General features: G+C 31.6%; 2 protein-coding genes across 2 annotated transcripts; both read left to right on the plus strand.

The window, feature by feature from the left end:
• Positions 1-410: 410 nt before the first annotated feature.
• Positions 411-10,048, plus strand: LOC113376179. The gene is made up of 9 exons (XM_026616097.1): positions 411-659; positions 5,874-6,033; positions 6,145-6,399; positions 6,739-7,133; positions 7,207-7,365; positions 7,499-8,068; positions 8,149-8,280; positions 8,456-8,554; positions 9,993-10,048. The coding sequence occupies exons 1-9, from the start codon at positions 572-574 to the stop codon at positions 10,046-10,048; spliced, it is 1,914 nt and encodes a 637-aa protein (XP_026471882.1). The 5' UTR covers positions 411-571.
• A 10,459-nt stretch (positions 10,049-20,507) lies between these two features.
• LOC113376180 lies at positions 20,508-22,016 on the plus strand. Its single transcript, XM_026616098.1, has 4 exons — positions 20,508-20,837; positions 20,919-21,300; positions 21,351-21,671; positions 21,718-22,016. The coding sequence occupies exons 1-4, from the start codon at positions 20,508-20,510 to the stop codon at positions 22,014-22,016; spliced, it is 1,332 nt and encodes a 443-aa protein (XP_026471883.1).
• Positions 22,017-22,237: the final 221 nt, after the last annotated feature.

Below are 22,237 nucleotides of genomic sequence, written 5' to 3' on the forward strand. Positions count from 1 at the left end.
TACAGTAAATAGATAGACATTTTTACAGTTTTTACTACCAAAAAAACAAGCATCGGCTGTGTTACTGCAAAATGGGCCCATGAAGTAATCTTAGTATTTTAATAATAAAAATTAAATGTGAAAAGAAACATACCCCATTTCACCTTAGGGGCCGTCCATTAATCACGTGAGGCTTAGAAGGGGATGTAACAAAAATCACGAAATATGACATAGGGGTTCTAGTGAGATATCACGTGTATTTATTCATTACCTAAATCCAAAACAAATTTCCAAAAAATTTCAAAAAGATGTACGATTATTTATTAGTGCTACATATACAGGTGATGTTGGGTGGTCGGGGGAGTTGACCAAAAGTCCTTAAAAATCGATCACGTGATTAATCGACAGCCCCTCATAAAAATTTAGTACGTTTTGGCAACTTACCGTTGTGGGGCTTGTTAATTGTTCGCTATAGGCTCAGCCGATCGACTCCGAGCTGGCTGCGAAATTACTTGGCCGTGGTGTCGCAGTGTCCCCTGTCGTTACGGTTGAACCGAGAAGGCGTAAGTTCCACAAAGCCATCACGCTCAGCATGCCGGCGCCGAGGGCGCACAGCCAGGGTATGATTAACCAGTACTCTGGGTCAGTACCGACGCTGCGATTGCTCTGCTCGATTACAGGTCAGCCACTGGAAATTTATTTCAAATTAATATATTGACGTGCATAAATATATATACATATATATATATATATACATATATATATATATATATATGATTGAAATGCGTACACACCCATATAAATATATATGTATATATAAATATCTGTGTGTGTGCTAAAAACGTTTGATGCAAGTTTTATGAATTGCAACTAATTATTTTAGATGAACATGATGCACATATTAAGAGCATTCTACTTTATTCTACAGTGAAATCATGGGGCCAATTCTCTGCTAAAATAGTTGTGGTAATGTAAATGCTATGTTACGGGTCTATATTCGTATTAGTTGGCAGTAGCAACATGCCAAAAGGCTATGTATTCACTGTTCAATTAGGCGTTTACCTATTTCGTTTACCTGTTTAGACGTATTTTCATTTTATTACATTGGCCATGAAGACGGCAATCTTCACGGCATTGAGAGTTTACACCGGACAGTTGCTACCCTGTAGAGGAGCTAGCGGATTTGGATCGGACTTATTGTTCTCACTTCTAAAACTAAAGTCCGCGTAACAAAATATGTAATAAATAATCAATAAATATATCTTCCTCAATTAGAACTTAGTGACAAATCATTAGTGTAATAATAATGTAACCATACGTCCCTATTGTTCAGATGTATTTTCATTTTATTACATTGGCCATGAAGCCGGCAATCTTCATGGCATTCGGCTTTTACACTAGATGGAGGGGGTAGCGGAGATTTTGGATCGGACTTATTTTTTTCACTTCTAAAACTAAAGTTCGCGTAACAACATATGTAATAAATAATCGATAGATAAATTTTCTTAAATTAGAACCTAGTGACAAATTATTAGTGTAATGATAAGGTGACCATACGTTCACCTAATAATAATACATAAGGTTTGCACCTTGCGTCCCGGGTTTTTCTAAAAGCAATATTTATCCCGAATTTAGATTTTTTGTCCCGCATTCTTCCAGTTTTTTTGATGATTGATAGGTACAATAACAAATATAATGAAAACAAATAAGTAAGGCTTTTGTTTCAAATTAATTATACAGAATAATAATATTATATAGAATTTTATACAGGGCTCAAAAGCGACAAAAACATATTAATCATTATGATATAATATAATATCATACATAAAACATTATTATATATAATTGAATAAAGAAGTTCTTACTAAAAGCCCGCAATTTTGATTTAAAAAAATTGATTCATAATAAAAAAAACTTATTTTATCGCATCCTTAAATAGTATTTGTTATTTTAAAGACTCCTCTCTTCCGTCCAGGATTGCGTAATTAAAAATTGTCGTCCCGGTTTTGTCTTTAAAAAAGATGGTCACCTTATTAATAAGAATTTGCAACAAATACATAAATTATACCAACAAATAAGTGTTTCATACAGTTCACAGCTACAAGAGTTAAATCATAACCCAACAACCTGAATTATCGAAGAAAAGACTTAATACGCAAATACACATATAAACTCAACTCACAAAATGCACATGTCAAAAAACTATTTTACATGAGTGCAACTTTCTGACGTCTCTTTAATAACACATTCAAGAAGTTAGGTTTTATGTGTAAAATGCCTGATTGCACAGCAAATACATAGCTTTTTTGCAGTTCGTTACTACTAACTAATACGAATTCGGACCCGTAACATAGCATTACCATAACATTTCTATTTTATCGGAGATTTGATCCCAATGTTTAACATGAACCTCTTATAACGAATCTTTTCCACAAACAGCAAAAACTTTTCATAACTAACGAGGATTAGTGAATTATCCTAGAAAGTGACAAAATTTGGCATGGACGCGTTTTTCGTTTTTAAGTAGCGATTTATACGAGGTTCCACTGTAAAAACTTTATCAAGAATTCAATTTCCACACTATAATTGATATTGAAGTACTAATAAAAATAATATTCCTAAAACTTGCCTCAAACATTTAAGCTTGTCAACTAAGTTTAATACAATGTGTGTATTTTTTTCATAAAAATTAAATTATATATAATTCATCATAAAAAATCATTCCGTGGAAATGTATATTGTATTCGCAATATAGTTTCAATATTCAAAATTTTTATTACTAAGCGTTTGTAGGTATATCTTAATATTATAAACTTCAAGATAAAGATAAATTGAAATTAAATTAGCAAATTATAATATTATTATTTGATTTGTATCAAAATTTGGTTTAAAATTTTATAAATTTCGTAGCAAATGCAATTTCATATCTCAGTTCATTTTTGGAATTAAAAAAGATAATGACTAGTTGACTACAAATTAGTTACGCGAGAGTTAAGTATAAGTACATGAACTTGTTTTGTATCACGAAATCGTTTAAATAATTTTAGATCGCATACTTTCATAAGAAATTATATAAAAAATATTTAGTATTAAATTTATTACTTGACAAAAAATTCGCTGCGTAGTAATAGTATTACCCTGTTGATCATGTATTGTATCCACCAAATTATTTAAAAACAAAGAGATAGTAAACAATTTGATCAAACTGATAATAACTAATAATGTTCATATAACGAACTACAGATACTATTGAACATGAAAATATGGTAATTACTTAAATGGTTCCTATATGGTATAAATAAATACGTCAGTCAGCATAGTCTTGTTTGTTTTGCAAAAACAAAATTTGAGATTTTGAAAGGATTGCAACTTTAGACAGTTTGAACAATATGTTTACTAAATTCTATTTATTATAATTAGATATTGTCATAGGTAGGTTTTGGCATTTGTTGCTTTCCATTGGCCGTAAAATCATATTCATATTGTGTTCTACCAATACGAGTTGTTTTATTTTGATATAAGAGCGCTGGTCGATCATCATGTCATTGCATATTGTCGTAATTAACATATGAAATCAGTAATATTGTATCGTGGACTAATGCGTTGCGACCGTTGATGCACGCTAACCTGGCAGGCGTGTTTCGGAAAAGATCTCTAAAAGGTAACTAACCCCCAGCTTGGGCAACACACTACTTCTACTTAAAACTTTATTTATTATGATATGTGAAAAAATCTTTTTTGGACCTATATATGCATATACATAACACACATTGGTTGAAAAATTATTTATAATCTATTTGTGGAATTTCGAACGTCATTTGCTTAATGATACTTTTTCAAAAAATTGGAATATTAAATTGAATATTCGAAACGAGATCACCGAAAGTATAAATTATATGGACACATGTTTAGTAGAAAACTTTTATACGTTGCAGTTGAGCATCTTTATTAAAATAATTCAATATTTAAAATAATATTTTCTCAATATTGTCAAAATTTAATGTGTCAATTATATAGCTCATAATAAGTTATATATTTTTTAGAAAAACTTGACTCAAATATTTGTAATTTTTTTTAATTATTTTGTTCATAATGAATAATATAAATATAACTGTAATGCATGAAAGTGATCATTAAACAATCTGATTGTCCATATAGTAGCGTATACAAGTAAGTGTATATTTATATATATGTATATGTATATGTACATGTAAATGTGCATGTATATGTATATTTAAATGTATATTTGCACGTGTACGTATCAAATGTTTCTAAAATGATAATGCTAACAAAATTATTGATTTTTTGGAATAATTCATGTTTATAGAGGTAATGATGTATGTGCATAAATACAATGCCTGTATAAACGTACGCATATTCAACACAAATAATGTATGTGACAGAAAGATCACTAACACAGTACACAAATATATAAATTAATCACGTTCGATTTATTTTAATCAATTCGTTGACCAAAACAAGAACACTGCAATCACAAATTATACTATATTGCTGCATTTCATTATCATTTTTTGTTTCTTAACTTTGTAGAAAACTTTTTGTCAATGATATCTACATATATATAATACATAAATTTTTACGAACGATAATTCATGATGACCAAGATAAATTAACTAAAAAATGAATAGATAATGCAATTATATTTTTAGGGCAAAGCATATAATGCTTACTAACTTCTACATTACTGATTTTATTAATGATTTAATTATATATGTAGATATTTCTTACTATGAATGATTTTTATTATAATTATTGAAGAAGGAAGTCGTTAGTTGCCCATAAAAGGGACTTTTCTGAAAAACCGACCCTGCTTTAAACCACCGCCTTACAGCATGCCGCTCATTGGTCTAAAAAGCTTCTTATTATAATTATGCATCATAAGAATGATTTTCACCTGTACATATATATATATATATATATACCCATCAGTGTATATATAGTCATGTAGTTATTCACTTAAACCATTTACGCTTTTATTGGCGTATTTTTCAACCACTAGGCAGTAGTCCTTATAACTCCAAACTCATTTTACATATAATATGTATATATACCTATCATTATAAATATACAATAAAATCGAAACATTCCTTCAAAACTGAATCATATTCCTTAAACGTAATTCAAAAATTTTTACACATTGCCCATCCGTGGTGAGTCTGATTTCCGCAATTGCTCATTTTAACATGAAACATATTTTCGATAAATATGAATTTAAATTCGTATACATTTACAACTAATACAATGTTAACTTTCTATTAAATTGTTTCACAGACACAATGCTGCTAGCGAATGAGATCTCGGGATAAATTTAAAATTAAATATTAAAAAATTATATCGATAATTTATTGAGATGATCTGCTTTATTAAAGTAAAATATTATCAATATATTGCTGATTTTTTGCAATAATTATGCTGATCAAGGGATAATTTCATTAGTAAAAAAATAATCTGTGTCAAATTTACACTGCTGTATGTCAAATATAAATTTGGTTTGAACGTAGTCGCTAGCAGTCTAATATATTTAAACAATTCAACTATGTTCAATTTTAAACAAAGTACACCATGAGACAAAAAAAAATATTGACGACAACTTCATTAGTACTCGCGTTAAAAATTGGTCCCACAACTAAAGCATTGCCGGAGCAAAATTTATGTACAATAATATTGAAATTGATTAATCTATTATGTAATTACCTAAATAGATAAGATAACTTTTTTTAATAAATTGATCTTCTACCATTATTGGAAAAACATTACTTTGTCCAATTACTTCTAGTTGTGGAAACCGTTCATTTACGAGTACTAGTGGCAAAAAATCATGCTAACTTTGACCGATTTTTAACGATTCCTGCATTTGAAATACGTTGTTTCAGGTGGAACAACACGGGCTCAATGGGAGGATGTGACAGGTTCAACTCCATTGACTTTTGTCAATGACTGCGTCTCATTCACGACCACCGTTTCGGCACGGTTCTGGCTGATGGACTGCCGTAATATCAGCGAAGCCACCAAAATGGCTACTGAACTATACAGGTCAGAAAAATTATCAAATTAATGTAAATTTAAATCGAATTCAACAACTAATGCTTATGAAATTTAGTTTACCAATTTTAAATTACATTCTCCATTGATCTATTACCATAGGGAAGCGATTCATGTGCCTTTCATGGCCAAGTTTGCAGTATTTGCAAAGCGAACGGATCCATTAGAAGCGCGATTACGCGTATTTTGTATGACTGATGACCGAGAAGATAAAACACTGGAACATCAAGAACACTTCACAGAGGTAGCAAAAAGTCGTGATGTTGAAGTCCTGGAAGGAAAAACTCAATATATCGAGTTGTCTGGCAATCTAGCACCTGTTACGAAACCAGGAGATCAGCTACGCCTTTCATTCCGGTACGGAATAATAATAAACTTTGTTTTCAACACATTAGGGTAGAGAGGGGCCTAAAGGACGGCGGGTAAAAAGGTCCACCAGCGGTATCTCAAAAACCAGTAACGTTAAGAATTTTTTAACAGCGATATTTAAAAGTAGAGGAAAAAAGATGTATAACCTTGATTAACCATCACCTTGATTCTAACGAAGTCGGTATCGGGAGATGGTTCGGTTTTCTCAATATAATTGCTCAAAGCCAAATTAGACCTTTGTGCCCCGCCCTGCCCTATTTGTGGAATTAGTTTTATTATTATATCAAATAGAATTTCAATTAAAATAATTGTATTAATTATTTTAAGGGCTTTCCGCGAAAACCGTCTTCCATTCTCAGTGCGTGTGAAAGATCCGCACGCAGACGCCGTAGGTCGCGCACTATTTATGCGTGAACCTCGTGTAGCAAAGGGTGAACCACCCCAGCAGCCGGTATGTGCCCTAAATATAATGCTACCAGCGGAAAGTGCTGATGAGCCGTCAGCATATTCAACTCCACAACGTCGAGCTGTCCGACCATATTCTCTTCGTGTTGCCGATGTGAGTAACTTGTTAGCAGATGACTGGGAGCGATTAGCTGTGGAGCTTGATATTCCGGAGTCGGAGATACGAAATATTCGTGAACGGCATCCGGATCGCGTTGCTCAGCAAGCACAAACAATGCTTACATATTGGCAAACTCGAGCCGCAGACAAACCAATAGGTATTATCTACCAGATGCCGATATTTATTCTGATATAAAACCGTGAATTAATTACAAATCATGTGTTTTTCAGGCATGACCCTCGAATTAGCTCTTAGGAGAATAGGACGAGATGATATAGTTCCTCATTGCGCTAATGTTGAAGGAAGAGAATCTTTACTTCCTGGACAATATTATGAGACGGATATAATGAAAACATCTGAGTCTGTAGAAGAATTAATCCACCCCGAAGGTAAAGACACATCGTTACATCACAACCACAAATTTATAATTTTACATATTTTAAAAATAAAGGCAGAAATATATTTCACGTTCAAAACTAAGATGTTTCTCTATAAAAATTAAATTCAAACGATTCTTTTCAGATAACCGATTAAGGAACATGCGCGAGCGCGTAGATAAGTACATGGCGGAGGAAAAGGATGTTGAAGACGAAGAAGCCAATTCAAAACGTACTGTTGCTGAGAGAAGAATAGAAATTGAGAAGCGTCTCTCCGCTGAGCGTCAAATACCAGCATCAACGCAGAAGAGTGAGATTGTCCAGGAAATAACTGACATTAAACGCCATAGTGTAGTCGAAGATACAATATCAAAACATGAAGATGTCATTTTATCACAAAAACTAGACACACAAAAACCAGACCATATATCTATAGCACCGATAAAAACGACCATTACCACAGTAACGACTCGTGTAACAGAGTCTAGTAAGACTGATCCATCAGAGAAACATATAGAAATAGTTAAAAGTACAACCAAAACAGGTATCCCTGTGCCACTTGATAGCGATTTAGAAGCAAAATTATCGGCACAGAAAGAAAAGATCGACACTTCCGCAAAACGCGCCGAACAAATATTAGTTACCACCACAATTAAAGAAATAACTACGGATACCAAAGCACCAAAAGTAGAGACGATAACGACAAAAACAAAAGGTTGATATATTATAATATTCTACAAAACTAGTTAATATGAGAATATTTTTGAATGAATGTTGTCAATTTGTTTTATACAGATTACGACCCAAAACGATCAACATCACCCAGCGACCAGAGAAGAGATTCCGCGTTGTTGGAAGGAGTTACTGAAAGTCTCGGAAAATTGGAGACTACAACCTACAAGATTACGACAGCTGACGTTGCTGATGGTGAGAATTATATATTTTTGAATACAATTATATAAGTAATATAATCATCATTGCACGCGCATACAGATACACACACAAACTGACACTTATTGAAGCTATATTCATAATTAATTTAAAAATATGTATTTTTCATTTAAAGCCATTAAATAGTGTTGTTTTTTTATTATTTCGACAGAAGTTGGCTCACCAAAAGTGGGTAAAACGCCTCCACCAAGTCCTGCGGAATTCAACCTACGCGATCACATCTCAACTGCAGAAAGATCATACGGCCAAGGTAGGATAATTTAAATATTATTATTTTAATACAATCGGTAAAAATATTGCAAAAACTCAACACTCACTTTATTGGTTTAATAAAAAAAATAGAAAAAAAACATTGACAATAACACAATATCAAAATTTGCTTGGAAAAGCTGGAATTGATAATATACAATTTTTCTTTTTGTAATGCATAAAAAATTACATGTAATTTCCATCTACCAAACAAATTTTGATTCACCCGATTTTTCTATATATTGAATATTTGATAAAATATTAGTTCACAAAAGTCGCATTACGATACCATCATTTTTAAAATTTGTTGATATATAAATAATAAATTTGTAATATATTTATTTGTTTTCTCTTCTGATTACTATGCACTCTTTACAACACTTGCAGATAATAAAGATACACAAAAACAGCATAAAGAACACGTTAAATATTTCACTAATATTAATCATTTGAAGTTTTAGAAATATCTATAAAAATTATAACAATAATATAGCTGTGTTTTGAATACTTTGGTAGCAACTATATTGATTATATAATATTACCAATACAGTGAGTTGGAGAAAAAATTGTGTAAAAAATTTTTTACACACATTTTTTTACATAAGCGTACACATTCTTCCAAGTCTCTGTATTTTGGAGAAAAGTTAAGCATATCAGTTCACTTTCAAATAATGATATAAAGATATACGAGCGTATCCGACTCGTATTTATTTATACATATACATATATGCAGAACCTGCGTATATGTATATATATATATGTATATATATATATATATATATATATATGTATTTACTTTTTCAAATTTCTGGCTGATTTAAAATTATATTATTATATTAAATTCTTGAACAATAATGCATTCGTTTTATTTTCTTGTTTATATGAACGTGTTTTTCTTTTAAATCCTGATATAAGAAAACATTAAAATAAAACATTGTACAATTAAATTTTAATTCTATTATTAGTGTTATATTATATGAAATTGTTATTTGAGTTTTGTTATCTCCATTATTGATTCATTTATGAATTAGTGTATTTGACATATAAATCGTGGCATCCTATATATCTAAATATAAACTTATTTTTTTTGTACTGGACTTGGAAAATGAAACACAAACCAACAAACCTAGTCTTTTAGTGAATGAAAAATTATGATTGTGTTTCTTGTTCAATAATTCAATATGAATAATATTGTCAGCCATTTCTTTATATTATCCAGAAGTGTAGAATTTTTTCTTAAAGCCCCATTACGTTACATGCCTGAAATAGATATGTCTATGTCCATTGTCCTTCAAGACTAAATAACAACGTATAACAACGTATAACAACAATATCCCACATATGTTCTAACAGTTATAAATTTCAAATATTAACGCCATTACCAAAATGTCATTTTGCTTTAAACAATAATTTTTATTTAATATAATATTTATCTTTAGTTGCTATCATCGCTTGCAATCACAAAGCTATGTTTGCTACCTGCATTGTAAGATAATACATAATATTATTATGCTGTAGCGTGTTTTACAATAATATAATTTAAATAAAATATTTGATTTGTTTTTAAATTATATCACAAAATAATACTCGTTTCCAACATTTTATGTAATGCTATTGATCTATAAGTTTGAGAGCAAACAGAACAATCTCTATGGACTATGATAACTTATTTTAATTGCATTAAAATGATGGAAACGTCTATATATTCGCACCTAATGCATTTTATTTGATCATCCGGAAATTTATTGATCATTTGCGTGGTTTACTATAAAATATAAAACACGGTTCATATAAAAAATCACAATGGCATGTTACAAAAAATACTATATGCCATTTTTCAAATTAATGAAACACGCTAGAGCGCACATATTCAATATTTTAACCGAAAAGCTTTTTAAAATTGGCCCAAGCAAGTAGAAATATTTTAGGTTTTATTGTTAATGTTTGATTAGTAATCAATGCGCTTTATTCGATTTTTTTGCATTATAATTGGTAAAGGTAAAATCTTCGTACATCGTTGGATTTATATCAAGTACTGATTACATGAAAGGTGCGTGTTTTACATACATAACAGTATATCAAAGATGTTAAAGGACAAATCACCGGTGAGTGATAATATATAAAAATTGATTCGATCATTTTTTCTTGTAACGTCTCAAACTCATGCATGTTATTGGAAAATAATAAACTGAATTGTTAAATATCAGTACTTTACATATAGTGATTCAGAAATTCAAAATTAAAGAAACAGTTTGACATAGGTAACTAATTGTAGAAGGTTGTAGAGTAAGGTTGCTTAAGACGTACCATTGCCTATGTCTAATAATAATAAATTACATCATTTGCTACCGTTAAATAAAACTATTTAGATGAGTAAGCAAACCTTTATAATTGGAATGCTGAACCACTATTTGAAAAACAAAATAAAAACAAGTGGTGCATGGCATCGTGCCTTAATGCAAATTGCCGGAACTTCCCGTACCGTAATTAAACATTCGAAAAACAAAAATAATCGAAAATCAATAGAAACTTATCAATGTTTAATAACAATTATTAGAAATAGTTTCAAAAATATTGTTGTTAATGCTGTACATAGACGTAATATAAAAGCTTATGAATTTGGCGACGAAAGGTACTGAACACTTATGGATGCATCATCATATAAATGAATCATCATACGAGTAGGGCTCTCATATTTCAAAGAACTATATGTAATATTCAAGATAAAAGGCATATCGTAAATATGTATGTGTATATACATTTTATTCAAAACAGAAGTTTTTTTGAGATTTTGGAAAAAAAAATTTTGTAGTTTTGAAAATTTCGAGTTTTTTTTAAAAACTATATTTTTATAATTTTTTAGAATTTTGAACATATTTTTTTTCAATTTTATAAACTATTTTTTTAATTTTGAAAAAAACTCGAAAACTAAAAAAAAATTAAAAATTGAGAATTTTGAAAAAATATGTTTTTGAAAAATTAAAAAAAAATATATTTTGTGCTTATTGGTACTGAACCTTAAGTAACAGTCCAATTTCCTGAACAAAATACAATATACACATACATTCATGTTTTCTAAGGTATGCCAAAATGTTCAGAAACCTTTGAAACGTAATGATATGCAAAAATTTTCATTTTTACCCTACGGGAAGCTAATAATATTTTTGTAAAGTCTTTTCTAAAAATTTTGGCGCAATCGTGAGTGCATTATAGCAAAAATATCATCTTAGCATTTTTTTCTTACTAATATTCATTTATATGACTAATTCAATAATCATTTAGGCATATTTAAATGGTTGAATTTGTTTAGGTTATGTCATTTCAATCATCGTAGACCTTGCTGCTTATGTCGTACCAACAAAATTTCTTAATCCCATCGAATTAATAGAATGCGTTCTAAACTTTTTATGATAAATCGAAGAAATAATGAAAAAATAACATTTTACAAATTTTTTGCTCAAAGTCAAAAATAACAAGTGGGTGGCTAAAACTACAGATGATACGACTACGCCTTAATTGTACAAAACGTAAATATACTTAATTAATTGAAAAATTACAATTTCGGTAATTTCGGCTAACTAAAACAATATTTAATAAATGTTAAAGAATCTTTTTCACTTCAATTGCACTACGTATAATAGCGTTATTTCCTTTGAGGGTACGACTTAAGCAACCTTACCCAATAGAAAGATGAACTAGCTGTAAGTGGAATTCTGTCTTAAGGTAATTAAGGCATCGTGCCTTAAGGCATATTGCTGGAACTTCCCGTACCAAAAATTATTAATTTTTTAAAAACGATTAACATTTTTGAAAAAAATGTACTTTGAAAAAATAAGATTTTTGAGAAATTATATATATGGACAAAAAATTACTTTTTTTGAAAAAAAATTTTTTTTTTTTAATTTTTTTTTTTGAAAAAAAAATTTAATTTTTTTTTTTGAAAAAAAATATTTTTTTCTTTATTTTGACATATTGTGGAAGATCTGAACTTTTTTTTCAAAGCAATCGTACTGATTTAACTGCATATGGAAAAAATATAAAGCGCGTAAGCGCCGCGTCGCTGTCTAACGCATAAGCATTGGTACGGAACCCATAGGAATGTTAACAAAATGTATACTTATTATTAAAATCTCTATAAAATATCTGATAATTTGATGTGCATATGTCTAATGATTATTTTTGACCGCCAAATGGCTAATTTTTTTACTTTTTCCTTCATATCTCCGAAACCGCTAGACCTACCTTTATGAAAATTTTATCGATTTTTCATCTTGTCAATACAAGTAAAATGTTTTTTGAATTATTTAAATCGGACGCTCCGTTCTCTTAAAAACTGAGTTACCGTTTTAGGCACTTTTTGCCCCGTATCTTCGGAACGGCTAGACCTGCCTTCGCCAAAAACTAATCAGCACGTCTCCTTATCAATACGAATCGAATGTTTTTTGAATTATTCAAATCGGTTGATCCGTGTTCCCGAAATCGTCGACGAAAATTTGTATCCGCACATACATACACACACGTACATACATACACACACACATACACACACACATACACACACACATACACACACACATACACACACACACACACACACACACATACATCCATTTTTTCTAAGGTATGCCAAAATGTTCAGAAACCTTTGAAACGTAAAGATATATAAAAATTTTCATTTTCGATTTTTTTGCGATTACTATAACTTGCCCTACGGGAAGTTAATAATAAAGTGTTTTCAATATACTTTTATAAACCGCAAGGTAAAATAAGGTATATAATAAAGTTGCATATCTAACGGATTAATATTGATATATTTAATTTCTATGATCCTATCGGATATCATCATATAATGCTTAATAACTTTAAATATGCATAAGAAATTATTAATAGGTAAATGCATAAATTTCATTTCAAAAACATCGTTCATTAGGCAATAACATTATTTATCAATTTATAGCTATTTAATGAAAAATGTCAAAGATAAAATTAATTATTTTATTAATTAATAAATTAAATAATAAATAATAATATAATAAATAAAATTATTTATTACTAAATTAACTTATTGAAAAATTCAGACTAATCGTTGTAAAACCTGACGAGGTTATTGAAATGATATATTTGGCATTCGTGTGTAATTGTAGCTTATAGGAAAACAATGTCAATATTTTTTTATTCTGGCACTATCTGCTTTTTTTCATTTTTTACATGGACTCAAGCTATATTATTGTAATGATATTTTGCTAGAGGATAAAATTGTACCCAGTATCCGCATTTCATTAAAAATTTTCAGTTATCGATCATTGTAAAGTATGCTTAAAAGAATCCATACAAGTGTAATTAATAAATAATCAATACAATAGCTATTGTAGGTTGCGAAAACAAGTAACTATTTTATTTATGTAGTAAATTAAGAAATAATTTTCTATGAAACATACAAACTACACAACACACGATTTTCACACAGTGCGATTTAAATATTTTATATTGTTGGTGAGTAGCATATCACAAATAATTTAAGTGAATCGTAATGCATAAGTGAATAATAAATTTCAAATATTCAATACAATATATTGTAGTCATATGTATGAAAACTATGTGCATGCAAAGATGAAATGTTTTGGAACTTATAAAACGTTATTATGAATACATTATAAACTAGTTGCAAAACATATCGTCAGCAAAATTTTCAGAGAGTATTTGTCCGGAAAAGCGCAGATATATAAATAAGGTGAGTTTGGACAATTACAGCATGACTTCGAACGTATAAATTTACAAACTTAAGTCTATATATATAGTCTATATCTATATATATATTAAAATATACTATAAATATGTAAACGTACTTGCGAGAACAATTTTTGCACTCATTTGATTCTACACTACTCATGCATTGCGAAATTCTTATGTATTAAATACCATTCACATCAGATAGCGTTTGATGACACCAATCATCAGTGCAAACGCTTTTCTCATAAATATGAATGGCTCTTAATATCCAGCAAAATCAGCATTTAAAGTTACATCATTCTTGAAGAAATATAAATATTTATAAAGCAGCAGAATAAATTGAAATATCCTTAAAATATTTTGAACCAAAACCGTATTGAACAACTCGACAACAGTCTTGGACAAGTCATAGACACATCTATACGTAAGGGCGACAACCTTCTTGTAATCTGTGGTTTTTAAGAAAGAATCACCATTTGAGCTAACATAATATAATCTACTATTACACGCTGCTCTCAAACGGATTATATCTGTTGACACTTGTCGATTGAAAATACAAGATGTGATGGGGCAAAAAATTATATCAAAATCAAATGAATCAGAAAATAACTACATTTCAACAACCATAGATAAAAACAAAACAAGCAATAATGATTTTGTGGTATCAACATTGATTAATAAAAGATTTATTCAAATGAAATGCACATCAGAATCGACTTATTCGGAGGTGCAAAACACAGATCGTAGTATTTCACTCCAACAAACAGACACAGGTTTTGCTTCTGCTCAAGAGAATCAAACTGATACTCCAAAAAGCGCCATTAAACAATATGCAGGCAAATCTATAGCTTTAATTTCAATGCCAGACACAGCAATTGATGCAGATATAGAAGAGGGTGAATTAACAGATGCAGGTTTAAGTCCAATACAAGCTGACGATATAGATATGAATAATACTGAGTTGGGTTTATTAGAGGAAGAACACGGTACAACCACACAGTTTACAGATACCGGAACGAGTCCCGTAGAGTTTGACGATAATTCAACATCTTTTAACACTTCCGAGATGGCAACAAGCACTGACCAGGTTGATACTAAAGATGCTTCCATCAGTCCCATAAGATCTGAAGAAATTGCAGTGTGTGAAGATTCGCAAATCGTACCGCAGCAGCCAGCAACTGGCGATGTAAAAGCGATAATAGAAATAATTGAAAATAATTCCCAGAAAACGAAGAAAGACTGCGATATCGATTCTGAAGCACCACATCCTACTGGAATAAGCGTTGAAAAAAAAACTGAAACCTATATACCTATTAATAGCGAATCTGCAAATAAAAAGAATGAAAATATTGAAGAGCGATGTTCATCAAAATCTGTACACATATCAACGCATACAAGACATGTGAGTCCAAGGATTGCAGAATTACAAAAACGTATATGCACATCCCCATTAAATGTATCAGAGAATGATAATTTGATCAATATTGAAATAAAAAATTTCCTAGAAGCTGAAAATGAAAATAAACGCATGTCCGTAACCGATGAAACTAAACAAAGTAGGGACTCACCACTATATGATATTGAGTCTCAAATAATACAACCACCAACCGAAAAAGAAGTTTTACTGCAGAGTATAATCAATAAGTTTGATGCATTAGCCAATGAAGCTGAAGAACAACAAGAACCTGTTGTTGAAGTACTCATAAAAAAGGTAATAGTTGAAAAACCTAGAGAAGAAAAAACTGTAGAAAATGAACAAATTATGGTAGAACATCTCGAAAAAAATGATGAACCATCTTTACTGCTTCCAGAACTCGACTTTGAAATGAGCAATAAAAACGAAAATAGCATCGATGATAAGATTATTTCCAAAAATAGATTTGAAAATGATATTTACAGTGAGAAGAAAATTTCAAACAGTAAAAGTGATGAAGATAAAGTGCCTTCAAATTTTATATATAGCGAACAGAAAATTATGACTGCAAATTCTGATAATAGCTTTAAGAGCAGCGATGAAATAGCAATAACGCAAAATCTCCCCTTTAGCAAAAAAATTGAACATAAATTAGATAGTTTTGATAAAGAAATAGAAGTACATGGTAATTATAGTTTAGCACAAAAATTTGGTGAGTCAATTAAATTTCTGGAAGATAGGGATAGTAGTCATAATGTAAGAGAGACAATAAATAGTGATGGTCATGATATTTTTGATAATAGACAAGAAGACGTATCGCTTGAAAATAATGTAAGGTTATTGAAATCTTTAGAAATAAGTGAGAAAAATATAATAATTCCTAGTGCCCCTCCATTAGATGAAAATGATCAGATGATTAAAGAACATGATATTTTGAATAAGGACAACGTACCAATTGTATTTGACGATGGCAAAATAACAAAAGTTCTTCATACACTTTCCAAATTAAAGTTTCCAATGCACGAACAAACACCAGAGCAAATTATAGATGATACTGAGCATATTGAACCAGTTGCAATAAATATGTCATTAGAAGTTAGTCAATCGGTTCCACTCGCATCTAAATATGAAATAAAACCATCAAAAACTTTAGAAGAAAAATTATCAGAAATGATACAAAATACATGTGAATTTGGAAAAGATTTCAATATTAATAAGAATATGTTATCAGATACAGAAGTTGATAAGTTGGGCGAAAATGATTTATCGCTTGACAAGAACGTTCTACGGAAAATAGAAGAAGATATTTTATTTAAAACTAATGCATCGCTTCCTAACTTGGAGCAAAATGAAGCTCTAACTGATGTTAGTGACAAAATGGATCTTGTGAAAAATATGTCAAATTTAATTGCTAATGCAAACCTGGAGCAATCACTAGCAGAAAAGTCTCAACAGAAAGATTATTCTATAGAAAGTAGGGAAACTGCAGCTGATGGTAAAGATCTTCAACTTGTCGCACCATTACACGTGCACAAATCCGTTCCACCTGAATTTGCTCGCAACAAAATTGTCGTATACAAAACAGATAATACATCTAACGAGGATATTGTGTTGAATACAAAAACTGATAATACGGGTGAAAATGCTTCATCGCCAAAGGGGCTATGGCATTCTGAGCAACCATCTGCAAAAGATTCCTTGCAGATGGAATCTGAAGATGATGAATTTGATAAAATGAACACTACTAGAAAACTACGCATTATAGGTATTACTCAACATATTCAACTTAATGAATCCAGACTCATTAAAAATTCTGAAAACATTTTATCAACAACAGAAGCAGAAAAGCCCCTTGAAAGTGATTTGATGCTTAAACATCATCCAGATGTAGAGAGACTCCATATAAGAGAATCCACACTGACAAAAACTAAAGATGATAAAGATATTGAACTCAATGAATTTAAAAAAGGCATTAAATTTGATGACGTTGATTCATCGAACATAAAATATCGTATAGCAAAAATACAAGTTGTGCCGGTATCTGTTGGTACTGAAAATCTTGATCCAACCGTTAAAAAAGACTCAATAGAAAGGCAATCTGATAATAATGAAATTCACCAAACTGCTCCGGTAAGTAAGCTTCCAATTGCTGACAAAATTGTACACATTAAACATATTAAACTTAATGAATCAACAAAAGAGAGTGCAATCGATAAGCACGTCTTAATGAATGATTCATCACCAAAGGAGCGTCCACGTCACGAGCAATCCCCATTAAAAGATACCCCGCATAAAGAAACTGTCGGTAAGGTAGCTTATGAAATGGCTCCTAAAGCAGATAAGCCTTTATTGTCTGAGAAACTTCCCCATCTAGAGCAACCCTCTACCAAACTTTCCCCACAGAAAGACGCTAAAGATGGCGCAACTGACATAATGCCACCTGTAAAAAGGGTGCCACCACAGAAAGAACATAAAGATGTTGCCACGATCAAAATGGCTCCAGTAAATAATGCTGAATTACAGAAAGAAGCTAAAGATGATGGAACAAACAAAGAGGATCTTGAAATAAGTGTGTCAATCTCTAGTGACTCTAAAAAATTCAATCAAAACGTTGAAAAGGATTTAAAAGAAAGGCAATCTGATGGTACTGACATTCACCAAATGCCTCCTGTAAGTGAACTGCCAATTAGTGATGAAACTGCACATACTGAACTTGATGAATCCACAGAAGAGCAACCCTTTTCCGAACATTCACTACAGGAAGACACAAAATATGATGTAACTGACATAACGGCCCCTGTGAAAGAAGCTAAAGATGATGCAACAGACAAAGTGGCTCTTATATCAAGTGTGACAATCCCTGATGACGCTCAAGAACTTAATGTCGCCGTTGTAAAAGGTTCACTAACAAGGAAACCTGATGAAACAGAAACTGACCATACGTTTCCCGTAAGTGAACTGCCAATATATGACAAAACTGTTCATATTAAACTTGATGAATCCATAAAAAAGAAATTTTCTATCGAACATTCAACACAGAAAGACGCAAAATATGATGCAACTAACATAACGACTCAAGAAAAATTTGTTTCACCACAGAAGCAACCTAAAGATGTTGCAACGGACAAAACGGCTCCGGAAAATATTTCACCACAGAAAGATATAAAGATGTTACAAAAGACAAAAAGGCACCGGAAAAAGATGTTTCACCACAGAAAGAAGCTGGAGATGATGCAACGGACAAAGTAGCTCTTGTGACAAGTACAACAATCCCTGTTGATTATGAAAAACTTTATGAAACCGTTGAAAAGGATTCACTACAAAAGGAATCTGATGATACTGAAACTGATCAACCGTCTGCCGTAAGGAAACTGCTGATTGTTGACGAAACAGTACATATTAAAGTTGATGCATCCACAAAAGAGAGCCCAATCGTTAAGCATGTTATATTCAAAATTAAAGCTGAGAAAGACGATAATGATTTATTAGCTGAAGAAGAAGAAGAAGAAGCTGAAAGCGCTGACACTTACAAAATGCCTTCTATAATAGATAAGGATGCTTCGTCAGATTCTGAGAAATTAGATATAAACAATTTACTGTCTGAACCACTTGAGCAATGCTCAAACGAACACTCACCACAGAAAGAATTTGAAGAACTTGCAAGAGACAAAGTGACTTCTGTAACAAATGTGCCATTCCATGTTGAATTAAAACTTGATCAAACAGTAGGAAAAGATTCAAAAGAAAGACAACCTGATAATACTGAAAGTGAACAAGTCGGCCAAGTAAAAGATGAGCCACCACAGAAAAAACATAAAGATATTGCAAAGGACAAAATGACTCCGGAAAAAGATGTTTCGCCACTTGAAAAAGCTAAATATGATGCAACGGATAAAGATGCTCTTGCAACAAGTGTGCTAATCCCAGTTGATACTAAAAAACTTGATCAAATCGTTCGAAAAGATTCACTAAAAAGAGAACCTGATGATACTGAAACTGACCAAACGTCTCCCGTAAGTGAACTGACAATTGATGACAAAACTGTACATATTAAACATATTAAATTTGATGAATCCACCAAAGAGCAAGCCTCTACGGATGCATTTGACATAATGCTACCTGAAAAGAGTGTGCCATCAGAGAAAGAACATAAAGATGTTGCAACGGACAAAATGGCTCCGGTAAATGTTCCACCACAGGAAAAAACTAAAAATGATACAACGCACAAAGATTATCTTGTTACAAGTACGCCAATCTCTGTTGATTCTGAAAAACTTAACGAAACCGTTGACAAAGATTCAATAGAAAAGAAACCTGATCATACTGAGACATACAATATGTCTCCCGTAAGTGAACTTCCAATTAATGATAAAACTGTGAAAATTAAACAAATTGAACTTGACAATTCCACAATAGAGCAACCATCTACTGAGCATTCACCACACAAAGGAACTACAGATGTTGAAACGGACAAAAGGGCTCCAGCAAAAGATATTCCACCACAGACAAAACATGAAAATATTGCAATGGTCAAAATGGCTTCGGAAAAAGATGTTTCACCAAAGGAAGAAGCTAAATATGATGAACGGATAAAGAGGATCTTGCAGCAAATGTGCATATCCCAGTTGATACTAAAAAACCTGATCAAATCGTAGAAAAAGATTCACTAGAAAAAGAACCTGATGATACTGAAACTGACCAAACGTCTCCCGTAAATAAACTGCCAATTAATGACAAAACTGTACATGTTAAACATATTAAATTTGATGAATCCACAAAAGAGCAACCCTCTACGGAAGCATTTGGAATAATGCCACCTGAAAAGAGTGTGCCACCACAAAAAGAACATAAAGATGTTGCAATGGACAAAATTACTCCGTATGAAGATGCTCTTGCAACAAGTGTGCTAAACCTAGTTGATACTAAAAAACTTGATCAAATCGTTAGGAAAGATTCACTAAAAAGAGAACCTGATCATACTGATACTGACCAAATGTCGCCCCTAAGTGAACTCCCAATTGACGATGGAACCGTACAAATTGAACAAATTGGATTTGATAAATCCACAAAAGATCAACCCTCTACTGAGCATTCAGCACAGAAAGGAACTATGGATGTTGAAACGGACAAAATGTCTTCAGTAAAAGATGTTCCACCACAAAAAAAAACATGAAGACATTGCAATGGACAAAATGACTTGAAAAAAGATGTTTCACCACAGGAAAATGCTAAATATGATGCAACGGATAAAGAGGCTCTTGCAACAAGTGTGCTAATTCCAGTTGATACCAAAAAACTGGATCAAATCGTTAGAAAAGATTCACTAAAAAGAGAACCTGATGATACTGAAACTGACCAAACGTCTCCCGTAAGTGATCTGCCAATTGATGACAAAACTGTACATATTAAACATATTAAATCTGATGAATCCAAAAAAGAGCAACCCATTACGGATGCAACTGACATAATGCTATCTGAAAAAAGTGTGCCACCACAGAAAGAACCTAAATATGTTGCAAAGGACAAAATGATTTCGGTCAGAGATGTTCTACCACAGAAAAAAGCTAAAGATGATACAGCGCACAAAGATGATCATGAAACATGTGTGCCAATCCTGTTGATTCTGAAAAACTTAATAAAACCGTTGACAAAGATTCACTAGAAAAAAAACCTGATCATACTGAGGCTGACCAAATGTCGCCCCTAAGTGAACTTTCAATTGACGATAGAACTGCACAAATTGAACAAACTGAACTCGATAAATCCACAAAGGAGGAACTCTTTACTGAGCATTCACCACAGGAAGGAACTATAAATGTTGAAACGGACAAAATGTCTCCAGTAAAAGATGTTCCACCACAAAAGAAACATGAAGACGTTGCAATGAACAAACTGACTCCGGAAAAAGATGTTTCACCACAGGAAAAGGCTAAATATGATGCAACGGATAAAGAGGGCTCTTGCAACAAGTGTGGTAATCCCAGTTGATACTAAAAAACTTGATCAAATCGTTATAAAAGATTCACTAAAAAGAGAACCTGATGATACTGAAACTGACCAAAAGTCTCCCGTAAGTGAACTTCCAATTGACGATAGAACCGTACAAATTGAACAAATTGAATTTGATAAATCCATAAAAGTTCAACCCTCTACTGAGCATTCACCACAGAAAGGAACTATAAATGTTGAAGCGGACAAAATGTCTCCAGTAAAAGATGTTCCACCACAAAAGAAACATGAAGACATTGCAATGAACAAAATGACTCCGAAAAAAGACGATTCTCCACAGGATAAAGCTAAATATGATGCAAACAGATAAAGAGGCTCTTGCAACAAGTGTACTAATCCCAGTTGATACTAAAAAACTTGATCAAATCGTGAAAAAAGATTCACTAAAAAGAGAACCCAATGATACTGAAACTGATCAAACGTCTCCCGTAAGTGAACTGCCAATTGATGACAAAACTGTACATATTAAACATATTATATCTGATGAATCCAAAAAAGAGCAACCCACTATGGATGCAACTGACATAATGC

Source organism: Ctenocephalides felis, unplaced genomic scaffold (assembly GCF_003426905.1).
Source record: "Ctenocephalides felis isolate EL2017-DRISC unplaced genomic scaffold, ASM342690v1 CF-g0.4_SCAFFOLD_01886, whole genome shotgun sequence".
In the NCBI taxonomy this organism is placed as follows: Eukaryota; Metazoa; Arthropoda; class Insecta; order Siphonaptera; family Pulicidae; genus Ctenocephalides; species Ctenocephalides felis.